Source organism: Balaenoptera physalus (assembly GCF_965194825.1).
Source record: "Balaenoptera physalus genome assembly, chromosome: 2".
Taxonomy (NCBI): Eukaryota; Metazoa; Chordata; class Mammalia; order Artiodactyla; family Balaenopteridae; genus Balaenoptera; species Balaenoptera physalus.
The window spans coordinates 47,972,941-47,995,807 of NC_138883.1; the positions used below are offsets into that span (position 1 = coordinate 47,972,941).

The window sequence follows — 22,867 nt, forward strand, 5'->3', positions numbered from 1 at the left end:
GGCTTACTTAAAAACAAAAAGCAAAAAACTTTTTCATAGTTTCCCCCAGTTGTTTCTAAGGTGAAACCTTAGGTCACTGATTTATATCTTTCTCCTTTTCTAATATAGCATTTAAAGCTGTATTTTTCTCTTCAAGCATTATTTTAGCTGCATCCCACAAATATTGGTATATTGTTTTTCACTATTCTTCAGTTTGAAATATTTTCTAATTTCCCTTGTGATTTCTTCTTTTTCCCATGGGTTATTTGTAATTATGTTGCATAATTTCTAAATATTTGGATTTTTAAGAAGATATCATGTTGTTATTGATACTTAATTGCATTGTGGCCAGACTACATTCTTTGATTCCAGTCCTTTTCATTCTTTGATTGATACCTGTCTTATGGTCCACTGTATGGTTTATTTTGATGATCATTTAAATGATCAGTTGAAAGGAATATATATTCTCCAGTTATTGGGAGTCAGTTGGCTCAGGGGGGTGTTGATATTGTTGTTCAGATTTTCTATGTCTACTGATTTTTTGCTTTATCAACTTCTGAGTATGGGGCATTAAAATCTCCAACTATGATTGTAGAGATTTTTTCCCCTTTTTTTCTTACTATTTGGTAAGTCTTTTTTCCCCTCTTTATTCCTACTATTTGGCTTCATGTACACATTTATGATTTTTATGTCTTTCTGATGAAATGTACCTCTTTATATTTGGTAATATTCTTTGCTTACCTTTATATATCTGGTAATACCCTTTGTCTTGAAGTCTCTTTTATCTGATATTAAAGTGCCTTCTTACACTTACTGAATGAATAGTATATTAGTTTCCATCTAATTATTTTTAACTTATATCTGTCTTTATATTTATTTAAAATGCATTCCGGAAGCCAGAGTATAGATGGGTCTTGTTTTTTTAGAAATTCATTTTGACAGTCTCTACATTTTAACAGGAGTGTTTACTCCATTAACATTTAATATAATTAGTGATATGTTTAGATTTAGGTCTTATGTTTTACTATTTGCTTTCTGTTTGCCCTTCTTGTGCTATATTGTTGACATTGTTTATTTGTTGTTCCTCTATCCATCATTTTCTGCATTCTTGTGAGTTAATTTAGTATTTTTTAGAACTCTATTTTAATTTATCTATTGAACTTTTAACTACACTTTTCTATTTCTTTGTTTTGTTTTGTTTTGCTTTTTGCCTTAAGTGGTTGTTCTAGGGTCCAGGGACCTTAAAGATCAAAATCAAAATGATTAAAAAAAAGAGTACTAAGATGTTATTTGCCTATTATATTTTCATTCTCTTTTGTATATACAGCAGAGTTTCCCAGTGGCTCTGTGATATGTGATGGTGTCAACACTCTGTGTACATGTGTGTTCTTGTGTTTTCTAGATTCCTGATATAATAGAATTAGGGTATAAATATATGCATTTTCAGAGATTAACTCAGCTTGTTCTCTGTACCTTTACTGGGTTCTTGTTAGTTTTCTTTGGTTATACCTGCTATATCTGATAAAACCTCATTATTATCAAACAAGTAGTTATTTTGAAATCCTAAAATTGTCCTTGTATCTACATGGCAGCACAACAAGAATAGGTACAATTTACAGATTTGTTTTATAATATTTAAGAATTTTTTTCAAACACTTAAAATTTTTTAAATTTAATATTAAACTACTTTAGAAATTAATCATTTTACTCTAAGATGAAAAATTTATAATTTTTTTCATATTTAAGAATGGATTATTAGCTGAGGATTGGGGACTTACTGTTTCATTGGTACAAAGTTTCAGTATGGGATGATGAAGATGTTCTGGAGATGGATAGTGGTGATGGTTGCACAACAGTGTGAATGTACTTAATGCCACTGAACTGTACATTTAAAAATGGTTAAAATGGTAAATTTTATGTTACGTATATTTTGTCACAATAAAAAATATTTTTCTTTACATACAGCTTCTTTGTTTACCTCTAAGATGCTGAGAAAGATGAAAGTGTTAGAATTCTCTGGTTCAATGAAGAAAGAAATCTACATCAAAGTAATCGGGTGAAACTGATTTCTTGTTTTGTTTTATCAAATGAAGTGCAATGAAAACTAACTTTCAATAGGTTTTATAAACGTTAATAATTTACCTTATTGTGTCTGCTGTGACAGAACATTATGTCCAAGTTAAGCTGCAGCATCATTTTGAGACCAATCTTTCAGAGTTTAAAGCAAAAGGAATTGAAATTTTAAACACAGGTGTGGTGAGCACTTTAAACACCACAAATTGTTTTTATTACTTTCCAAACTAGAAATTAAAAAGCCACTCAGGCATTTTACAGGCTAAATTACTATATTGCATTGGCTGGCAAAGCACTCATAGTAGCTGAGACTAGTAAAGCCTTGTACAGTTAATATTGCTGAATGCCTGCTGGATGAAAAGTCCATAAAAGAAATTATGGCATTGTCATTTTCCAAGATAGAAATTCACTGATTCAAAGATTTAGCTGAAAACATAGTGATTTAATGTCTTGTCAATAGACTTGTATTTTTGCCTTACAAATATATTAATCTGATATAGAAGGACTAATTATGTTTATATTCATCAATTATATTCATAATTTTTTTTATATTCAAAACTCATTCATCATTTTGTTTATATTCATTCAGTACCAACTAATCATCCAAGAGGGCATTCTTTTATGTCAATGCCTGAGAAGAAACACAAGTAGTACTGAAATATTCAAAGTGTTGAAAATTCTTCTGATTGTTTATCCTGGGACAATTGTACTGATAATCTCACTAATGGTACAAAAGCAATGGTGGATAAAACTTTCGGTCTTAGCACAAATCAATGCAGTGTCACCAAACTGTATTGTATTCTTCACTACTATGCACTCCCAGTTAAAAAAGAAAGCTTCACTTAAGAATCTCCTTGATGAAGGGACTTCCCTGGTGGTAGAGCGGTTAAGAATCCACCTGCCAATGCAGGGGACACGGGTTCAATCCCTGTTCCAGGAAGATCCCACATGCCACGGAACAACTAGGCCTGTGGGCCACAACTACTGAAGCCCGCTCACCCTACAGCCCGTGCGCCGCAACTACTGAGCCTGAGTGCTGCAACTACTGAAGCCTGCGTGCCTAGATCCCATGCACCGCAACAAGAGAAGCCACTGCAATGAGAAGCCTGTGCACCGCAACAAAGAGTAGCCCTTGCTCTCTGCAACTAGAGAAAGCCCACGTGCAGCAATGAAGACCCAATGCAGACAAAAAAAAAAAAAGAAAGAAAAAAAGAATATCATTGATGAAGCAGGGAAAATATTTATTAAATATTGACCCTAGAGTACGTATCTATTTAATATTTTGTGTGATGGAATAAGACACGCACTTAAAGAAATTCTGCTGCATCCTGAAGCATAGTAGTTGTCTTGAGAAGCATTTATGTGATTACTTGACTTGTGAGCTGAACTAACCACTGTTTTCATGAAATTCCATTTTCTACTTAACAGACAACTATGGCAGACAAACAATGGTTATTCAGACTTGGTTAATGGGCATACATTTTTTGAAAAATAAATGAAATGAGCCTGTCATGTCAAAGAAAACATCTGACAGTATTTGTTGCCAATGATGAAATACGAACTTTCAAGTGAAAATCAGAATTTTTGAAAACTTGTAAGCATTTGTATCCACTGTAAGACTGGCAGCTTCCCAAAACTTAAATACTTTTCTGATGAGATTGCTGGTGATATTAACAAATGTGATTTAGGTTATTGTCTAATGAAATGTATCAACATTTTGAAGATCTGTGACCACTCTTTTCTAATGATCAGTGCATGATGTTACAAACTCATTCAAAGTGCAAGACAGACCAATGGAGAGTACAGAAAGTTCACTAATATCATTTTAGATTCCACATGGCAACTAACCTTTAAGAAACCTCCACTTCAGAGTTTTGGTGTAGTATTAAAGAAGAATATCCACAATTATCTGAAAAGGCTATTAAAATTCTCCTCCATTTTCCAACTACATATATTTGTGAGGATGGATTTTCTTCATATACTTCAACCTAAACAACATATCACAACAGATTGAATGCAGAAGCAGACATGAAAATCCAGCTGTCTTCTATTATGTCAGACATTAAAGAGATTTGCAAAATGTATAACAATGTCAATCTTCTCACTATTTATTTTTGTTTTGGAATATATAATTATTTAGCATAAAATATGTTATTCATGTTAACATATAATGGATTTATTATTGGTATTTTAAATGAACTAATAAATGAATATTTTTTAAATTTCTCAATTTTTTTTCTAAAATGTATATATAGGTAGATATAATCTACATAAACAAAAGCTCTTTGGGGTCCTCAGTAATTCTTAGGAGTGTAATGGGATCTTGAGACCAAAAAGTTTGAGAATCACTGCTCTAGGGATTATAATATATATCCTTAACTTTTCACAGTCTAAGCAATAGTTAATATCATACCACTTGATGTAAAATGTAAGAATTGCAACCATATAGGCCCTGTCCTTGATGCTATAGTGCTATAGTTGTTATATATACTATATAGAGAATTATGTATTATATCTACATATGTAAGCCTCACATTATGTTATAATTTTTGCTTTGCACAGTCACATTTAAAGAAATTAAGAAATTATATTTACCCACATATTTATTATTTCTTGTGTTCTTCATTCCTTCCTGAAGAGCTAAAATCCAAGCCGATTTTATTTCCCATCAGTCTGTAGAATTTTCTTAGCATTTCTTGCAGTATAGGTCTGTTGGTAATGAACCCTTTTAGTTTTCTTTTATAGAATATGTTTTTTATTTCTTCATCATTCTTTATATTTTTACTTGATGTAGATTTCAGAGTTGACAGCATTTTTCTTTCAGCATTTCAAAGATATTGTTTCCAAGTTTTCTGGCTCCATTATATCTGATGAGAAGTGAGTGATCATTTGAATCAATGTTCCCTTATGTATATGTCATTTTTCTTTGCTCTCAAAATTTTCTTTTTCTTTTTGGTTTTAAGCACTTTGAGTACAATGAACTTAGGTAAGATTTTCTATATATTTATCCTGATTGGGCTTAGTTGAGCTTCATGAAACTATAAATTTATGTCTTTCATCAAAACTGGAAAATTTAGGTCATATTTCTTCAAATATTTTTTTCCAATCTCATTTTCTCCCTCTTTTCCTTTGGGAATTCCAATTATACATAATTTGGCCCTGAGGCTCTGTTTATTTTATTATCATCTTTACCCCCAATATCCTCTGTTCTTCAGATTGGATAATTTCTGTTGATTTAAGTTCATTGACTCTTCTTTCATCTCCAATCTGCTGCTAAGCACAACTAGTGACTATTTAAATATTGTATTTCTTAATTCTAACATTTCTGGTAGTTCTTAAAAATAGCTTCTATTTCTCTGAGATTTCTTATTTATTCATTCATTCAAGTATATTTTCCTTCACATCCTTGAGCATATTATAAAATCTTTGTCTGATAAATCCAACATCTGGGTCATCTGTGGAGGACTGCCACCAATGACTGCTTTTTGAGTTTTGATTTTTGTTCTTGAGTATGAGTTACATTTTTCCTGTTTCTTCATATATCTAGAGACCTTGGATTGTGTTTTGGACATTGTGAGTGCCATGTTTTAGAGTCTGGATGCTGTTATAGTCCTCTGAAAAGTATTGATTTTTCTTTTTTTCCCTTAAATTTTTTTTAATTTTATTTTTAGCAAATAATTAACCTGGCTAGACTCAAATCCCAAACTATCTCCCATGCATGGATAGCAGCTGAAATCTCAGGTCAATTTCTTTATCCTTAACTGTGCTGCTGCTTGGAGTATGTCCTGCACATGTTTAGTTCAGGTATCAGATAAAAATTTGGCAGAGTTTATAATCAGAATTTGGAGCTTCCTCTATCTGGCTATCTTCTTCCCGAGATTTCCCACTCACTTTCCATCTGGAATAGTTTCTTGAATTTTGTCCTATCATTCTTCAAGCAAGTAAAATAGCAGGTTTCTCTTCAAGTTTTGGCTGCCCCATGGATGGGACTTTCCCTCAGGCTAGAAGCTGTAAAAAATAGGAAACTCACTCAGTGTCAGTTCCTTCTTCTAAAGGGTTGCTCTCCAGTGCCTTCAGTGCTTTTTATATTTTATCCAGAATTTATCTTTGCTTTCTGTAGAAGGTTGGGTCCAATGGAAGCTACTCAGCTAATACCAGAAGTAGAACCCTGCACATAGTTTTTGAATTCATCTCACAAATGCTACTTCCATTTTGAAATTAGAATGCCAAACTAAGCATCAAAAATAAGAAAATAAGGTAGTCTCAATTAGTAAATTTTAAAATGTATTTTGATAACTATAAGGCCTAAAACAGTCTCAAAAAGAGTTTCATGGTGCTAAGACACAATGAAATTAGATCTCTGGCTCCTATGACCCTACCATTACAGAATAGATGGCTTTTAGTGGATGGACCTTATGACCATGGAAAAATAAAAAATTCTGAAAATGCTGGCTGGTCTAGTAAGAGAGTCTAGAAGGGAAAGCTACTTGAGCTTAGGAGTAGATAAAAGATATAAACCCAGGGTTGTAAGCAGGGATTTTTCAAATGGGACAAGTGCGTGGAGGGTTGGCTCAGCAACAGAAGAGAACAGAATAGGAAATAAGGCTGGGGGTATAAGAACTGGAGTAATGAAAGCAGTAAATTAAAGAAGTGCCACAGCTTAAGATAGATAAAGAAAATCCCAGTGACTCAGGAGAGAAATTATAACAGAATATTGGGAAGGTGGCAATCATTCCTATTACAGAGGATGATGCAGCCTCTATTTTTTTTTACCACCATCCTCACCAAATTCTGGTTAAGTCATATTTCAGGGTGGTGGAAGTGAGACACTAATGGCATTTTAGCCTATTTCTTTAATTATGGCCTAAATTACCATACACTCTTTCTTTGGTCTTATAGGATCAGCTGGTCTGCATGAAAGATCAGAAATGTAGTTTAGCTGAATGTTATTGTGTCTCTGCAAGATGCTAATGATGCCTCGCATCCTAATACATTAATTAATATGGCTCAAGGATTGAGTGAACATGGGACAGAAAGGTTTACATAGTAATTAAAACTGTTAGACATTCGGGAGAGAGAGAGAAAATGCATTATTTGTAAATGGCTAACTGGGAGATAACCTGACCTTGAGTCAGATAATGATGCCTTTTACACTCTTATCCAGCTATAAAATTGTATGTGTCCTTGACCAGAGATGTAAGGCTGAAAGCTTAACTTTTATTCCCACCCCACCTTAATTCCAACTTGCCATTATAGGGACTAAGCATCTACCATAGGTTTACACCTTTTTGTGCCAATTGGTTATTTTTTCCATTAAAAATGATATGTCTCCTATAGTCTTACAAATATGCTTATTTTTTTCTAAAATGGAAAGGAATATTAGAATAAAAATAACTTTATTGTATGCATTTTAATGTTAAAAGTTATATTATAATTCTGATAAAAGTAAATAAATTCAAATATACCACAGAAATCATACAAATAATGGCAAAGCAAACAGCAATAAAAAAACCTTAATGGGAAAAAAGGACCAATACCAACAAACAATCATATCAATAAATATAAACTATTTGTTTATCCTATAAAGAGTTTGTAAAAAAAGAAACTATAATATTTTGTTTAAAGTTAATGAGACACACTTGAAATGTCAGCAATAGACAAAAACTTAAAAGCTAATATCAAGAAAAGAAAAAAAAACAAATAAAAAGGCTATTACATAATTTCAACAATACATGTTCCAAAAATTTCTAAGAAAAATGAGTTAAACAATGAAATGTAATCTATCAGAGACTTCAACCCTTACAAAATCTGTGTGGGATGGGATATAAATAGAGTCAAATAAAATTACAATAAATTATTTAAAAGAGAGATCCTGTTCTTCAGTAATCCTTATTCTTTTACACTATTCCTTTTGAGAATTTGATTACATATATAGGATCTGTCTCCAGAAACAATTTGCCAACAATTTCAGGTATTCAAGAACTTCCTGAAGCTACATTACCATCCCTTAGTACACATTAGGATAATAATGGCTAACATTTATAAGTTAGCACATTCCCAAGTGCGAGGTATTATACTAAACACTTTATATGCATTTTAATTTCATTCTTATAACACCTTTATAAGATAGGTACTACTTTTACCCTCAAACAATCTACGAGATCAATACTGTCATTATTTCCATTTTACAGATCAGGAGAGTGACGCTTAGATGTACTGTTACTTGTGCAATGTCATACAGCCAATGAGCAGGAGAGATGGGATTTATTTAGATCCTTATCTCTCTGACCCCAGGTTTCCAGCTCTTAATCACTATGATATACTGTCTCTCACTAAGGTCTTTTCATATTAATTAAAAAATCAATATACCTGAAAAAGAGATATAAACATATCCCAAAGTATATCCAATCCCATTTTTTATTTATATCACCCTCATTGCAAAAGAGAGTTTGAAGTAGTTACAGAGATACACACAGAATAAAAAATAAACATAGGAATGTGTGGAGGTGGGGTAAGAAAGTGAGATGAAACTAGAGGTAGACCCAGAACCAAAAATGAGTATCATAAGGTCATCTACGATTGATATAAAGGTGAGTCACATATTTGCCTCTGAACAGCATAGTAGCCAGGGAAAAGAAGAATTTAATCAATAATGTTTTACCTAGTACTGAATTGGAGGAAAAGATCTTTTCTAGGGAACATTGATTGTATGGACAATATCCTTAACAACATAATAGAGACTTTAAGATAAATGTTTCTTACAAGAATTTCGTACATATTTCTTGACGTAGGCCAAAGCAGAATGTCACAGTATATGTTGGGAAAGACAATTCTATCCAGGGTACAATGGAGTCTCAGAATACAACTCTGTAATGAACTGGATTGGGCAGAGGAGCAGATATGGAATAGACAGGGAAATGGACAGACTGTACATCCTTCAGGTAATTTTTCCAGCAATTAAGCTTCTGAATTTAACAGTTGATAGTAAATTTTTTCTAACAAGAACCTGGAGTACAGAAATTCTACATTGTTTAGTAGGCCACATTCGTATGCATGGACAATCAAGCAGAGGGTAAAACTGATAATTTCTTATGGAGGTTAAGGGGCCTGAAGAGGACAGATATCTGAATTTTAGACTTTCCACCAAAGGGAGTGTAGAGATAGTATCTATCTATATGTAGAGATAATGTCTAATTCGCACTGATGTGTAAATATGTAGTATTTGAGACATGGCTGGAATCCAAATGGAAAATTTTCTTTGTTTTTGTTAAATAAGAATGTTGCTATAATATAACGATATTATGGAAAGCTGCCAAGGCAGTACTTGAGAAAACATATTGCTCTTAATACCTTTATTAGTTTACAAAATAATAAATTAAGTATCTATATAAGAACACAGATATGGAACAAAGTAACAAAAATTAAAAAATGAAAGAGCAGAAATAAACTATTCAAATTGACAATAACTAATATTTAAAACACAAGTTAGAGTTGCTACTTTGAAAAAGAATCAAATCACAGCACTGTTCTAGTTGCTAAAAGAATAAAATTAAATTTAAGAGAATTCAGATAGAGAGTTATTTCTAAATTTTATTCTGGAGATGGAGGAGAAGGGACCAAATTGAGGTCATAAAAAGGGGTAACATTAGAGTTATGCCTTTAAAGTTGGGTAAGATAAGGACAAACAGGAATAGAGCACTGGGAGGGAAAAACATTCCTGGAAGATGAAACGGCCTAAGGATATACAGACAGGGAAGCATACTGTGTGCCATTTAGAAATAAGGTAGGTAAGATTGGTTGAGACAAATCATGGAGGATCTCATTATCACCAAATATGTAGAAGAAGGAAGGAAGAATAAAGAGAAAAACAGACTGAAGTCTGAACTTTACGGAAACTCTCTGATAGCAAGAAACAAGGTCAGTTTGAAAGTGGAGGATATAAATGCTCAACAGACATTTGTTGATTGAATAAAAGAAATGGGCATGACTATATGTTGTTATAGAAGTCAAAACACAAAAATGAGCCTAGTGATTTTACAAAGAGAATGTGAAAGCAAGATGACGTACTATTTGAATAAAGTTTATAACCTAATTAGGAAGACCAAGAACTACAGAACATATAATACAAATAATCTAATATCTCATATTATATTTACCTTTATAGGTATGTATTTGAACATGTTTCTCTGTAGCGTTCCTAGAGAATTCTGAATCCATGTACCTTTTAAATTTAATACCTTTCATATGATAGCGAGGGGAAGGTATCTGAAATAATTCTGGAGGAGTTATCAGATGAACTTCCCTCCTGAGACTGGCAACTTAACTCTATTCAGAGAATTTTCTATATCAGAGTGAGTAAAACCAAACTTAGAAAGTTGCTAGGTATTCAGAAAAGAAGCTCTTTAAATTCAACCACATCTATGTATGCTTTATCACTAGACAACAAGAGGTATGGATTCTATGGTGATGTTATCACACTATGAAAAGGTGCTGTTGCTTTGGTGTTACCTCATAACACCAAAAGGTTATGCACCACAACAGTGAGTGCATTATTCTTAACACTGAAACTGAAGCCAGAGTTAGCTAAAATATTTAACTTTTAGGAAGTAAAAGTTTAGAAGTTGAATAAAATAATTTTCCAGGTGAGATTAATGGGTTGAAAGTAAGTCTGTCTGTCTATCTGGCTCTCTCTCTCTCCTCTATTTCTATTTTTATTTCTATATTTATATTTCTACTGATATATGTTTAAAAAATAAAGGTAACATCGCCACGTAAACTTAAAGGACAAGTTAATTACCATGCATTTAATTAACTTCAGTAGGATTACATTAAGGATAATAACAATACAGAAGTCTAAAAATATTTCAGAAGACTGTTCTGTTTAAGACGCTATCTTGTTTATCTTCAGTGAATAGGCAATGAGGCCACATTAAAGCAAGCTTGTATGTATGCATAAGCCCAACGAGCCCAATGCCACTCTGGAAGCATAGATGAGGAACTCAGCTTGCGATGGGCTATGAGCCAATATCCATACATCTATACCCCACATCCAATGCCATACATACACTGGGACACTGATTCATCACTCAACCACATTGTCAATCAACAACAGTAGAAACATTCATGGTTTTCTGTTAATAGGTTAACACTGGCTTTTGTTTACTGACCTAAAGTATAAGGAAAGGGAGAAGCAAGGCATTTATAAATTTAGTTACATGACTAGCTGTTTCAAATGTCATAGGGACTTCATATTATGGGGTGAAGTAACATTTTCTAAACCTTTATACAAATAAACACCCCTTTACCAATATGACATCTTAACATTGCTAACCCAAATACGAATAGACATGATGAGGTAAATTTGTTTAATGGCAATACTGTCACCCTTACTGATGAAATCTTAAGTTGCTAGTACGGCTTTGTATATTAGACTATTTGTGATACATTCGTATAAATTCTGGTTTATATCATTTAATTAGCCTCCAGTGTAGAGGATATAAGTCATAGAAAATACAATATGCTCATGATGAGCTTCTTTTTTTTAAAAAAACATTGTTTTGTAAGGGCTAAGTTTTGAATACCTTTTAATTTCTTGTGATCATTCTTTCACGCTCAAAAATGTACCTGACATTCGAATGCTTTTTAAAGAATTATAAAATTTCCCTTAAAATATGGTTCATAGGTTGAAGATTTGAAGTTAGATTTTCAAGTATAAATTTAAGAACTATACTTACCTTTGATTCGAGGTAGACATTTGCTGATGACATTTTTGTAATTTTGCATATGTAACTAACTAAAGAGATGGCACAAAGAATAAACAGGCTATCGTTAATTAATGCTCGAACAAACACAGTCCATTTCAACTGATTTTCTGGGACATCTCCGTGGACTAGCATGGCACAAGTCAAGTTCACCACTAAAAAGAGAAGGCTTGCCAATATAAAGCCCAAATGCAACAGAATTCTGAAAGAAAAAAATGAGTTTATTAGCTGTTTATAAAACTAATGAGAAATTAAACTTAATACTGAATTAGTGTGTACTTACTTTAAGTACAATAATTCCTTCAGTTTAAACTGCTTGTAATTTCATTAAATATAAATTAAATAATTACTTGGAGTTACTTGGGATATTTTTGCCATTATGAAATTAGTATCTAAGCCATTTAAAAATGGCATGAGATTCTAAAGCACTAATTTAAAAATAATCTCATGTGGACTTGAATTCAGTTGTCTCTACCAGGAAGAATAATATTGGACTATTTTAACAGTAATTCAAGTAATCCTGAATTTTTCATTTTTGTAACTGCTGAGCACATTTTCATTGACCTTTCCATTCTAAGAATTATCAGGTTTTTATAATTTGCTTGGAAAATTAATATACAGTATATAAATTTAAATTGACCTCTAATATTAACTTTAAGAGGTAAGGGAAATGTGTTTTAAACAATGTTCAGTTTTATGAACATCTGATTATCTATAGCAAACATTTCTTTCAAACAAGACTGAAGAGGAACATAGGGACAATATATGTAGAGTTTCACACACTCATCAATACCTCATCTTCTTATAAAGTTGCATATTTACTATGCATACAGAACTACTCCCAAAGTAAAATGCTTAACCACTTCCCCCTAAGAAAAATTGGACCACCTCTAATTTTTAAACTCTTCAGGTAAGGTGTGGCTGTCTGTATCAAGTAGCTGGAACAGCTTCCTGTATGAAAGTAATCCTAGTTCAAATACATTTATACCCCAAATTAACATGATCTAGAAATTTATTTGCCATTCTAATATCTTCCATTTTGGTCACTTTCAATAGTGGGAATCATAAAATGTTGTTTGCCTTTGGGAGTAATTTACACAAGGAAAAATTGAAGGTAATGTGTAATCTGTAACAAGCAATCTTTATTAAGTATACATGCAAGGTACAAAGATTTTAGTTTGAGAAGTTTAGATCTTAATATTCTCTCAGATTAAATACTAAAAACAAAAATTATATACTTTGAAACCCAAAATGGACCTTGAAATTATCCATGCATCCAGGGGATTATAGTAGTTTAGGAAACAAAGCACCAAGAGGTTAGATGAGTTGCATAGCTGGCAAGTTTGTGGGAGAATTGGTCTGAAACCCAAGGCTTCTGATTCCCAGGTTTAGCAATCTCATTTTTGAGGTGAATCAGTACTGAAATATTACTTATTTCATGGAACTGTACTATATATTCTTACTCTAAACAGCATAATCTATCTTGAGTATTTGTGGACCCTAAGAAACAGTACTAAAACATCTGACATCTGAAGCGGGCCAGTGACAGAGCAGCAAAAAAAAGTGTTTGGCAGCACTACTGCTGAAGGGGAAAGACCAGATTACTCAATTCACTTCCTATGAACTAATCTAACTACTTGATCTTCTATAAAACTGCTAAGGCACCCTCAACTACAAAGCCCTTCTACCTTGAGAAGTGTACTGTGAAAAAAAATATAGATCTTGCTACTCATGAAACTTACTTGTGTTTGTCAAGTTCAGTTGCACATCTGACTTTACATATAACCTATAAAGAGAGTACAGAAAGAAAGTTTTGAAAACACATGTAATATAGTATTCTTAAATTTGTTTTGATTTTGTGTTTCAAAGTGATACAACAAATAATAGATAGCAAGCAAAACTCAAAAGTTAACAGTTGAACTACGCTGAAGAAAAAATAGTCAGATTTCCAAAGGTTTAATATAATAAATTAATAACTTTCTATGGTATAATCTTAAATTTCTATATTTTTAAACAGAATTAATTCAGTTTAAACATTTATTGAACTTATTTTTTACATTGGAGTATAGTTGATTAACAATGTTGTGTTAGTTTCAGGTGTACAGCAAAGTGATTCAGTTATACATATACATGCATCTATTTTTTTTCAAATTCTTTTCCCATTTAGATTATTACAGAATATCAATCAGAGTTCCCTGTGCTATACAGTAGGTCCTTGTTGGTTATCCATTTTAAATATAGCAGTGTGTACATGTCAATCCCAAACTCCCTAACTATCCCTCCCTGCTACCCTTCCCCTTGGTAACCATAAGTTCGTTCTCTAAGTCTGTGAGTCTGTTTCTGTTTTGCAAATAAGCCAGACAATGGGCAGGATGGCTTGCCACCTATTCTAAACTTCATTATAGCACTCATGTTTTGTCTTAAAATGGAACAACTTACTTAAATATGAATATGGGTGAGTGTTCTCCCAATATTATTTACCCCTAAGATGAAATAAAATAGTAAAAAGAAAGAAGGGAACAAAAAATGAACACAAAGATGAGATCATATTTAGTAAAGTTACTTTCTTCATAAAGCCTTGCAAAAGGCAGGTCCTCAAATATTTGATGAATAAAGTTAAGCAGGTAGGTTAAGTAGAATTTGAAATAAACATGGTAACTTCTGAAAACATACTGTGGAAGGTCTCAATTCCTAACTGGTGAATATGGACTTTATTATTTAGATAATGGGAAGATATGGAGGGTTTTTACGTAAGCACTCCAAATCACAGAATTTCATTAATCTGGCATCAACGTAAGGCAACTGCAGAGAAACTTCAGACTAGAAGTTGAAAGACTAATTACAAGACTACTGAAATAGAGTATGAACTTTGAGTGGGGTGTGGAGGGGGCCTGGAAAGAAAGAGGCAAGTACAGAACATTATAAAGGAAAACAGTGTAAGTACTCAATAACTTACTGATTTCATTCAAACAGTTACTGAGCACACACTATGAAGGGTACCATGGATTCATACATACAGTAACTGTTTCTGCCCTCAAGGAGCTCAGTATATGGAAGAAAGAGATAAACCAACTATTTTGAAACATTATGTCATCAATGCAAAAGATGCTACCACAACAGCTAAGAAGGGAGATAGACTAATTCATTACAGGAAATGGTGAGAGGTAAGGGGAAAGAAGGGAGACTGTGTAAAGGGTCAGGCAGGCAGGACTTAGAGAAGTCACATTTGAGTCAAGTTATGAAGGATAAATGAGTGTTAGACAGGTAAATGCTCAGGCAAAGATAGCAGCCTGTGCGTCTACTCATATCTATTGTATTTTGGTTAACAAGCTATATGTGATAGAGGATTCTAAAATACTGCCCTATTAATCTCAAATTGTACCACTTAAATCATCCTCAGATACATCTGTTTTCTTTGTCTTTACTACTATATAGCCTTTTACTTGGTCTCTCTGCTTCCATTCTTAACTCCATCTGTATCTTTAGAAGATAACTATTCATTTTGCTCTTTTTCCTTTATTCTCGCCTCTCTACATGTTATATTTTTACCTAAAAATTGTACTAAAATATATATGACATAAAACTACAATTTAACCCATTTTTAAGTGTACAGTTTCGTTGCACTGAGTACATTCACATTGTTGTGCAACCATCACCATCAACCATCTCCAAAACTTTTTCATCCTCCCAAATTGAAACTCTATATCCATCAAACAATAACTCCTTATTCCTCTCCCCTCCAGCCTCTGGCAACCACCATTCTAATTTCTGTCTCTATGAATTTGGCTACTCTAGGTACCTCATATAAGGGAAATTATACAATATTTGTCCTTTTGTGACTGGCTTATTTCACTCAGCATAATGTCTTCAAGGTTCATCCATGACATCATACATGTAGATGTGTCAGAATTTCCTTCCTTTTAAGGCTGAATAATATTCCATTTTATGTACATATCATATTTTGTTTAAACATTCATCCACTGATGATCACCTGAGTAGCTTCTACCTTTTGGATACTGTGAATAATGCTGCTATAAACATGTCCTATACATGAACATGTTCTATATATGATTTAAAAAATCATTTGAGTAAGTTGCATATATGATGCCCCTTTACCTCTAAATATTTCAATGTATACTTCCTTAAAAAAGAAATTCTCTTATATAATCAGTATGATTATAAAAATCATAAAACTGGATGCTGATAAAACACCATTATCTAATCTGCAGACCTTATTCAGATTTTGCCATTTGGTCCCCAAAATGCCATTTACGGGAGGGAAAAATCCAAGATTACACATAGATTTCATGTATATTTAATCCCTTGTCATTTTTCCCCGTTGTCTTTCATGATATTCAGTTTTAAAGAGTTCAGACCAGTGATTTTGTAGAATGCTTCTCACTGGGTTTATCAGATGTTTCCTCATGATTAGATTCAGAATTTGCATTTTGGTAGGAATACCACAGAAATGATGGCGCTGCATTCTTCTCAGTGCATTATATCATGAGGTTCCTGATGTTGATTTGTCCCGGTACTGTGATGTTAACTTTGATCATTGGTTAAGATGGTATCTACAAGGTTTCTCCATGGTTAAGTTACTGTTTTTCCCACTGTAATGAGTATCATGTGGAGAGGTATTCAGAGACTAGTAAATATCTTTTATTCGTCAAACTTCCATGCGCTAGTTTTAGCATCTATCAATCATTCTTGCCTGAATAAATTACTATTATGATGGAACACCTTCTTTTAAAAAAGTAAATCTGATCATACTATTCCGGGAAAAAGCCCATACTCCTTTGATACAGAAAAGGTCTTTTATCACCTAGTTCCACCTTCCCATCATTATATCCTTTTATCCTCGTCTTCAATCTTATGGTCTGCTCATTATGAATTATTTACAACTTTCAAATAAGGGGTTTAATTTCACATCTCCGTGCCTCTGTACATGCTTTTACTTTACCTGAAATATGATTTCATGGTCATAGAGCAAATTCAAACTCATCCTTCAACACCTTATTCTATATCATTTTTTATGTTGTCGCCTTAAGTGCCTTAGGAAGAGGGAAACCACTCTGTATCCCTGCATTACAAATCATACTTTATGGCATTTATTTACATTTTTATTCCCCTCTTAAGAGAGACTGTAACTTACTCATATGTATAGCCCCAGTGCCCAGCATGATACCTGGTTCACAGTAGGTTCAGAAAATGTTTGAATAAATGAGCAGTGAATTTAGGTCAAAGCAAGTACTTTGGCATCTTGTTGTGGTGTGGGCGAGTATGGGAAATACAGCACAAGCGGAAACTGAAGGGGGAAAGCAGTCGTCCAATCATGGAGACCTTGTATAAAAATGTCAAAGGATTAGACCTTAACTCCCACAAACTCTGTAATATTATTTGATGCTCAAGTGATTTCTTAGGTGACAGTGTAGACAATGGATTAGAATGGCATAAAGAATTCCAGTTAAAAGACTGTTGCATTTGAGTGAGTCCACGCAATCTCATTCTCAGGTTTTGAATCTAAAGAACTGATAGAATGAAAGTCCCACTAACAACAATTTTAAAAAGTCAGGTCATAGAATTGATTCTTAGTTTTAAAATTTATTAGATATAGGCAGAAATAGAGATGGCAGGTGAGTTTTGGAATATAAGAAGTAAATCACAATCACCTGCAGAGGTGACAGCTGCAACTCAAAGTAGAATATATTTGGGGGAACAAATGTAGAATGAGAAATCAACCTGTGATATGTTCACATTTAATAGTCAAAATGAAAAAGCCCAAAAAGTGGAGAAAAGAGAGATGAGCAAAGGACACAGACTTAAGAATCAGACTAGTCACAGCAGTGGAGTAGTTTAGAGGTGAAAGGAAGAAAGTTCAGCCTTTGTTAAATTCTGCAAAAAGTCAAGAATAATTAAGAAACAACCATTTGATTGAGGTATCTTGAAGAGAATAGTTTTCAGGGGAATGACAGGAAAAAATGCAAGGAAGTAAGATGACAAAGGCAGTAAGCACAGACTATATATTTGAAGATAGGAGATAAGAAAAGGAAAATTTGTATTGGAAATCATGTATTGGAATATTGCAGGTTTCTGCATGCCAGGTTTTCTACTATGCAAGGGGTTTGCACAGCAAACATCCTTGAAAATTAGAGATAGTGTCTACCTTAGGGTCAGAGGGAAGATCTGTCTCCTGACTGGTATAATATAGAGAACATTTCCCTCCCTGGAGATATTCCAGGGGAGTAAAGTCTTCCTCTCTCTCCTTGGTGGAGATTTGCTTACATTCCAGAGTAAAGATAAGGTCTGTCTGTCTTCCTCATTTTGGGGTTTCTCTCCTGTAACACACCTTGCTGCATACACAGGTAACATCTGGCTCTCACTGTGTTGCCTTACAGGAATTGGGCTTGGGCACTTGATTCAAAACATTGCTTTGGTTGCTTTTTGTTTTTTTGCCATGAGTAATAAATGGTCTTTTTCTCTGACCCATGGGTCTTCTGTTTTCTGTTGGTATATGTATTATAAAACTGTGGCAGGCTAACCTGTCAGCTTTCAAGTAGGGTAAAATCCCAGACTTTCACAGTTTCTGATTTAATAATCTGCTGATCGAAAATGAACTAGAGGGAGTGAAATGGTAAATGGAGGAGAGTGGGAGTGAGGAAAGGAGAGTTCAATTGTTAAAGAAGGCTCTAGGTGAGGCAGGTCAGCCCTGAAAAGGAAAACACATACTATTGAGTCAAGAGGGTAGAAAAGATAGTTGAAAAAAAACTTGGAGGTCTGCACAGAAAATTTAAAATAATCTACAAACCCCTCTTTGCTAGAATAAGAAATGGGAGGCTTCCCTGGTGGTGCAGTGGTTGAGAATCTGCCTGCCAATGCAGGGGACACGGGTTTGAGCCCTGGTCAGGGAAGATCCCACATGCCGCGGAGCAACTGGGCCCGTGAGCCACAACTACTGAGCCTGCGTGTCTGGAGCCTGTGCTCCACAACAAGAGAGGCCGCGATAGTGAGAGGCCTGTGCACCGCGATGAAGAGTGGCCCCCGCTCGCCGCAACTAGAGGAAGCCCACGCACAGAAACGAAGACCCAACACAGCCAAAAATAAATAGATAAATAAATAAAAATTAAAAAAAAAAAGGGGGAGAAAAGGATGGAACTAATTCATTAAAAAAAAAAAGAAAGAAATGGGGATGTAGCATAGACACAACATTTTGATGTAAAGAAGATGGATGAGAGAATTTGGCAGATGGATTCTATTCTTTTCTAGTAAAGTAGGAGGCAAGGTCATATCCTCAGAAGGGATGTTAGATTTAAGCCCTTGGAATATGGAAAACATTTGGAACACATGAATAGAAGGGCTATTAAAGATTATATTGAGAAGCAGAGAGGTCCAGTTAAAGTTAGGCAGTTGACAGTATATGTGGTCAGTAAGGGTTCCTAATTTGAAAATTGAAACATTCTAACAGAAAAAAAAGATGCCATTATAAAAAGTTCAAATAACTACACTGCATTTTTCAAGCAAAAATTTAGAACTATTTAGACATGTGGAGCTATTGTAGAGAAAGAAAAAGTGGGTGAGTGAACCACATCGGCACAGCAAAGTCAAGGGATGAGGAATACTAGACTGACCATAGGTTCTAAATGCAAATAACATCAAAAAGAAGCTAATGGAGTGGGGAAACAAAAGGGGCAAAGTGAGTAAAGGTTAGGATGAGGGTAAAAAACATATAAAGGGATGAATTCCAGATGTATAAGGGGAAAGAGAAGAAACTGGTTGGAAAGAATTGCTTCATTTTCAAGAGTTGATCCAAGGTGTGGTCATGCTGTTGAGTAGCTCAAATAGAAATGGAGGGTTTTAGAGCTCTGAGAAGCCACTGAACTGAGAGACATTGGATGCATTATCAATATGGGCTTTGAAGAACATCTATAGATGTTCAAGAGACAAGGCCAGGAGAAAGAAAGTGATGATTCATCCAGGAAAGTGGAAGTTATTATTATAGCCAGTGATGACCTAATCAGATGGCATGGGTTTAAGAGAGATGATGATGGTATAACATTAGAAGGAGTACTGGGAAACATAAAACAGGCTAACTGTTCTTCCCACAAATTGAGATGGGGTGTTTACAAAGGGTTGTCTGGAAAAAGCTAGATTTCAGTGAAGGCATTTAAAAGGTTCAAATGAAGAAGAGAATGGGGACAGGGTAGAAAGTGTAATCTAAAAGGTCATGGGATGGGATAAATAATGAGTGTGAGAGGGAGTTGAGCTGAACAAGGACAGAATTAAAGGTCAGCAGTCGTCCCAGATTTGCAGAATGTTACAATGCATCATATAAACACAACCAGGTGTTTCAATCACATTGAGATTATAATAAGGTTAAAAATGATGACCTGATATTAGTAGATTCCAAGTATTTTGTAGAATATAGCTAACAGGACATGATGCTAGGTAAACAAAATTAATATAAAAAATGTCAAGCAATTATCATTTGTTAAGATGTTAAGACAGTGAATGATAGTTCATGAAGCACAGTAAACATGTACTTTATGTAGATTTCCAGAAGTTTAGAATGGTAAATAGGATACATGTAAATGATTTGCTGATGCCAATTTATATCAGAGGGGCCATATATTTCCAGGTCTTTCTTAGTATCAGAAAAAATGAATAAATGGGCCATTTTATTTTATTTTTTAATTAAACATTTAAAAAAACTGAAGTATATTTGATTATATTAGTTTCAGGTGTACAACATAGTGATTCAAAAATTTTTAGTAAATTATACTCCATTTAAAGTTATTATAAAATATTGGCCATATTCCCTGTGTTGTATAATATATCCTTGCAGTTTATGTACTGTGTACATAGGAGTCTGTACTTCTTAATACCCTTATCTTAATACCCCCTCTACCCTCTCTCCCAAGTAACCACTAGTTTGTTCTCTATATCCGTGAGTCTGTTTCTGTTTTGTTATATTCATTCATTTATTTTTTAGATTCCACATACAAATGATAACATACGGTATTTGTCTTTCTCTGTCTGACTTATTTTACTGAGCATAATACCCTCCAAGTACATCCATGTTGTTGCAAATGGTAAAATTTCATCCTATTTTTATGGCTGAGTAGTACTTCACTGTATGTGTATACCACATCTTCTTTATGCATTTATCTGTTGATGGACACTTAGGTTGTTTCCATATTTTGGCTATTGTAAATGATGCTGCTATGAACATTGGGGTGCATGTATCTTTTTGAATTAGTGTTTTCACTTTCTTCAGATATAAACCCAAGAGTGGAATTGCTTGATCATATGGTAGCTTTATCTTTAGTTTTTAAGGAAACTCCATACTGTTTTCCATAGTGGTTGCACCAATTTACACTCCCACCAACAGTGTATAAGGGTTCCTTTTTCTCCACATCCTCACCAACATTTATTTGTGGTCTTTTTGATGATAGCCATTCTAACAGGTGTGAGGTGATATTTCAATGTGGTTTTGATTTGCATTTCTCTGATGACTAGTGCCTCTTGGCCATCTATATGTCTTCTATGGAAAAATGTCTGTTTAGGTCTTCTGCCCATATTTTAATCAGGTTGTTTGTTTTTACTGATGTTGAGTTGAATGAGCTGTTTCTGTTTTGGATATTAACCCCTTATTTGTCATATCTGCAAATATTTTCTCCCATTCAGTAGGTTGTCTTTTTGTTTTGTTGATGGTTTCCTTTGCTATACAAAAGCTTTTATGTTTGATTGGGTCCCATTTGTTTATTTTTGTGTTTGTTTTCTTTGCCTTAGATCCAAAAAAATATGGCTATGATTCAGGTTAAAGAGTGTTCTGCCTATGTTTTCTTCTAGGAGTTTTATGGCTTCTGGTCTTTAATCCATTTTGAGTTTATTTTTGTATATGGTGTGAGAATATGTTCTAATTTCACTCTTTTACATGTAGCTGTTCATTTTTCCCACACCACTTATTGAAGAGACTTGTCTTTTCCCCATTGTATATTCTTGCCTCTTTTGTCCTAGATTAATTGACCATAAGTGCATGGGTTTATTTCTCAGCTCTTTATTCTGTTCCATTCATCTATGAGTCTGTTTTTGTGCCAGTGATAGACTGCTTTGATGACTTAGCTTTGTAGTATAGTCTGAAGTCAGGAGCATATCTCCAGCTCTGTTCTTCTTTCTCAAGATTACTTTGGCTATTTGGGGTCTTTTGCATTTCCACACAAATTTTAGAATTTAAATGGGCTATTTTAGAAGGATATTATTCTTTATTCTAAAATTATGAACAATTATATGGGTTGATGGATATCAAATGTTTTTCATCATATAACCTACCTTTTTCCCTACCTACAAACTGGTAGTCCCTAATTTAGAAAATATCGGTTTATAATTTTTGAATTAATGAAGATTTAAAACACTGTTATCACTAGCAAACTTATTTTATTTTAAAATATTTAACCTATTTATGAGTGATCTGAAATGATTTTGTTATTTTATAATTCAGACTCTCATCTTTTGTCTCCCTATTTAGTTCTTCAAGTAAAGGGAAGAAAGATGAGAGTATGATAAATATATTTTATTTCTGAATGTTATCTAATATAAGTTTAGTTAATACAGGTATCCCAAGATTTGAGGAAGAGTCACCATGGAGCTATATATCATTTACTGTCCCCCATGGCATTCAGAACCATGCTTGGAGACAGTAGATAATGAAATACCTATAGAATGGGTGCTTTTCTATACAATTTCTTTTTGTCAAGTCAATTTTCCCATGTTTGTTGATTTGAAATAGAAACTTTATTGGAGAACATATCTATATAAACTTTGGAATTGATGCAAAAATAAATTGGGGTGAACAAAGTCTCTTCCCCATTCTGAATAGATAGGCATATATTTCCAACTATGTAGATTTCTTTCACAGAAGAATTTTCCTTAGTTTCCATCTCAATTTAAGTTCCTATGGAGAGCAGTGCACCATTCCCAAGCTTGTCATTGCTAGTGCTGCATATTTAAAAAATGAAGCTTTTATATGCCTTAGCTATAAGGTGAGTAGCCAGACTTTT

At 33.7% G+C, this 22,867-nt stretch overlaps 1 protein-coding gene and 2 long non-coding RNA genes across 3 annotated transcripts in view; 1 reads left to right on the forward strand and 2 right to left on the reverse strand.

Annotated features, from left to right (window-relative positions):
- Nucleotides 1–22,867, reverse strand: part of LOC309654456 — a 354,889-nt gene that overhangs the window by 20,178 nt on the left and 311,844 nt on the right. The gene's annotated exons all lie outside the window — the stretch shown is intronic.
- The window catches only part of GPR137C (G protein-coupled receptor 137C), a 64,404-nt gene that overhangs the window by 20,178 nt on the left and 21,359 nt on the right, over nt 1–22,867 (reverse strand). The window contains exons 2-3 of the mRNA XM_082448410.1: nt 13,556–13,599; nt 11,787–12,015 (exon numbers count right to left, since the gene is read on the reverse strand). Of these exons, the coding sequence (XP_082304536.1) occupies nt 11,787–12,015; nt 13,556–13,599 (273 nt within the window). The remainder of the gene's footprint in view (nt 1–11,786; nt 12,016–13,555; nt 13,600–22,867) is intronic.
- LOC309654460 lies at nt 1,215–6,764 on the forward strand. Its single transcript, XR_014260267.1, has 2 exons — nt 1,215–2,027; nt 2,642–6,764. It is a non-coding gene; the product is annotated as an uncharacterized lncRNA (long non-coding RNA).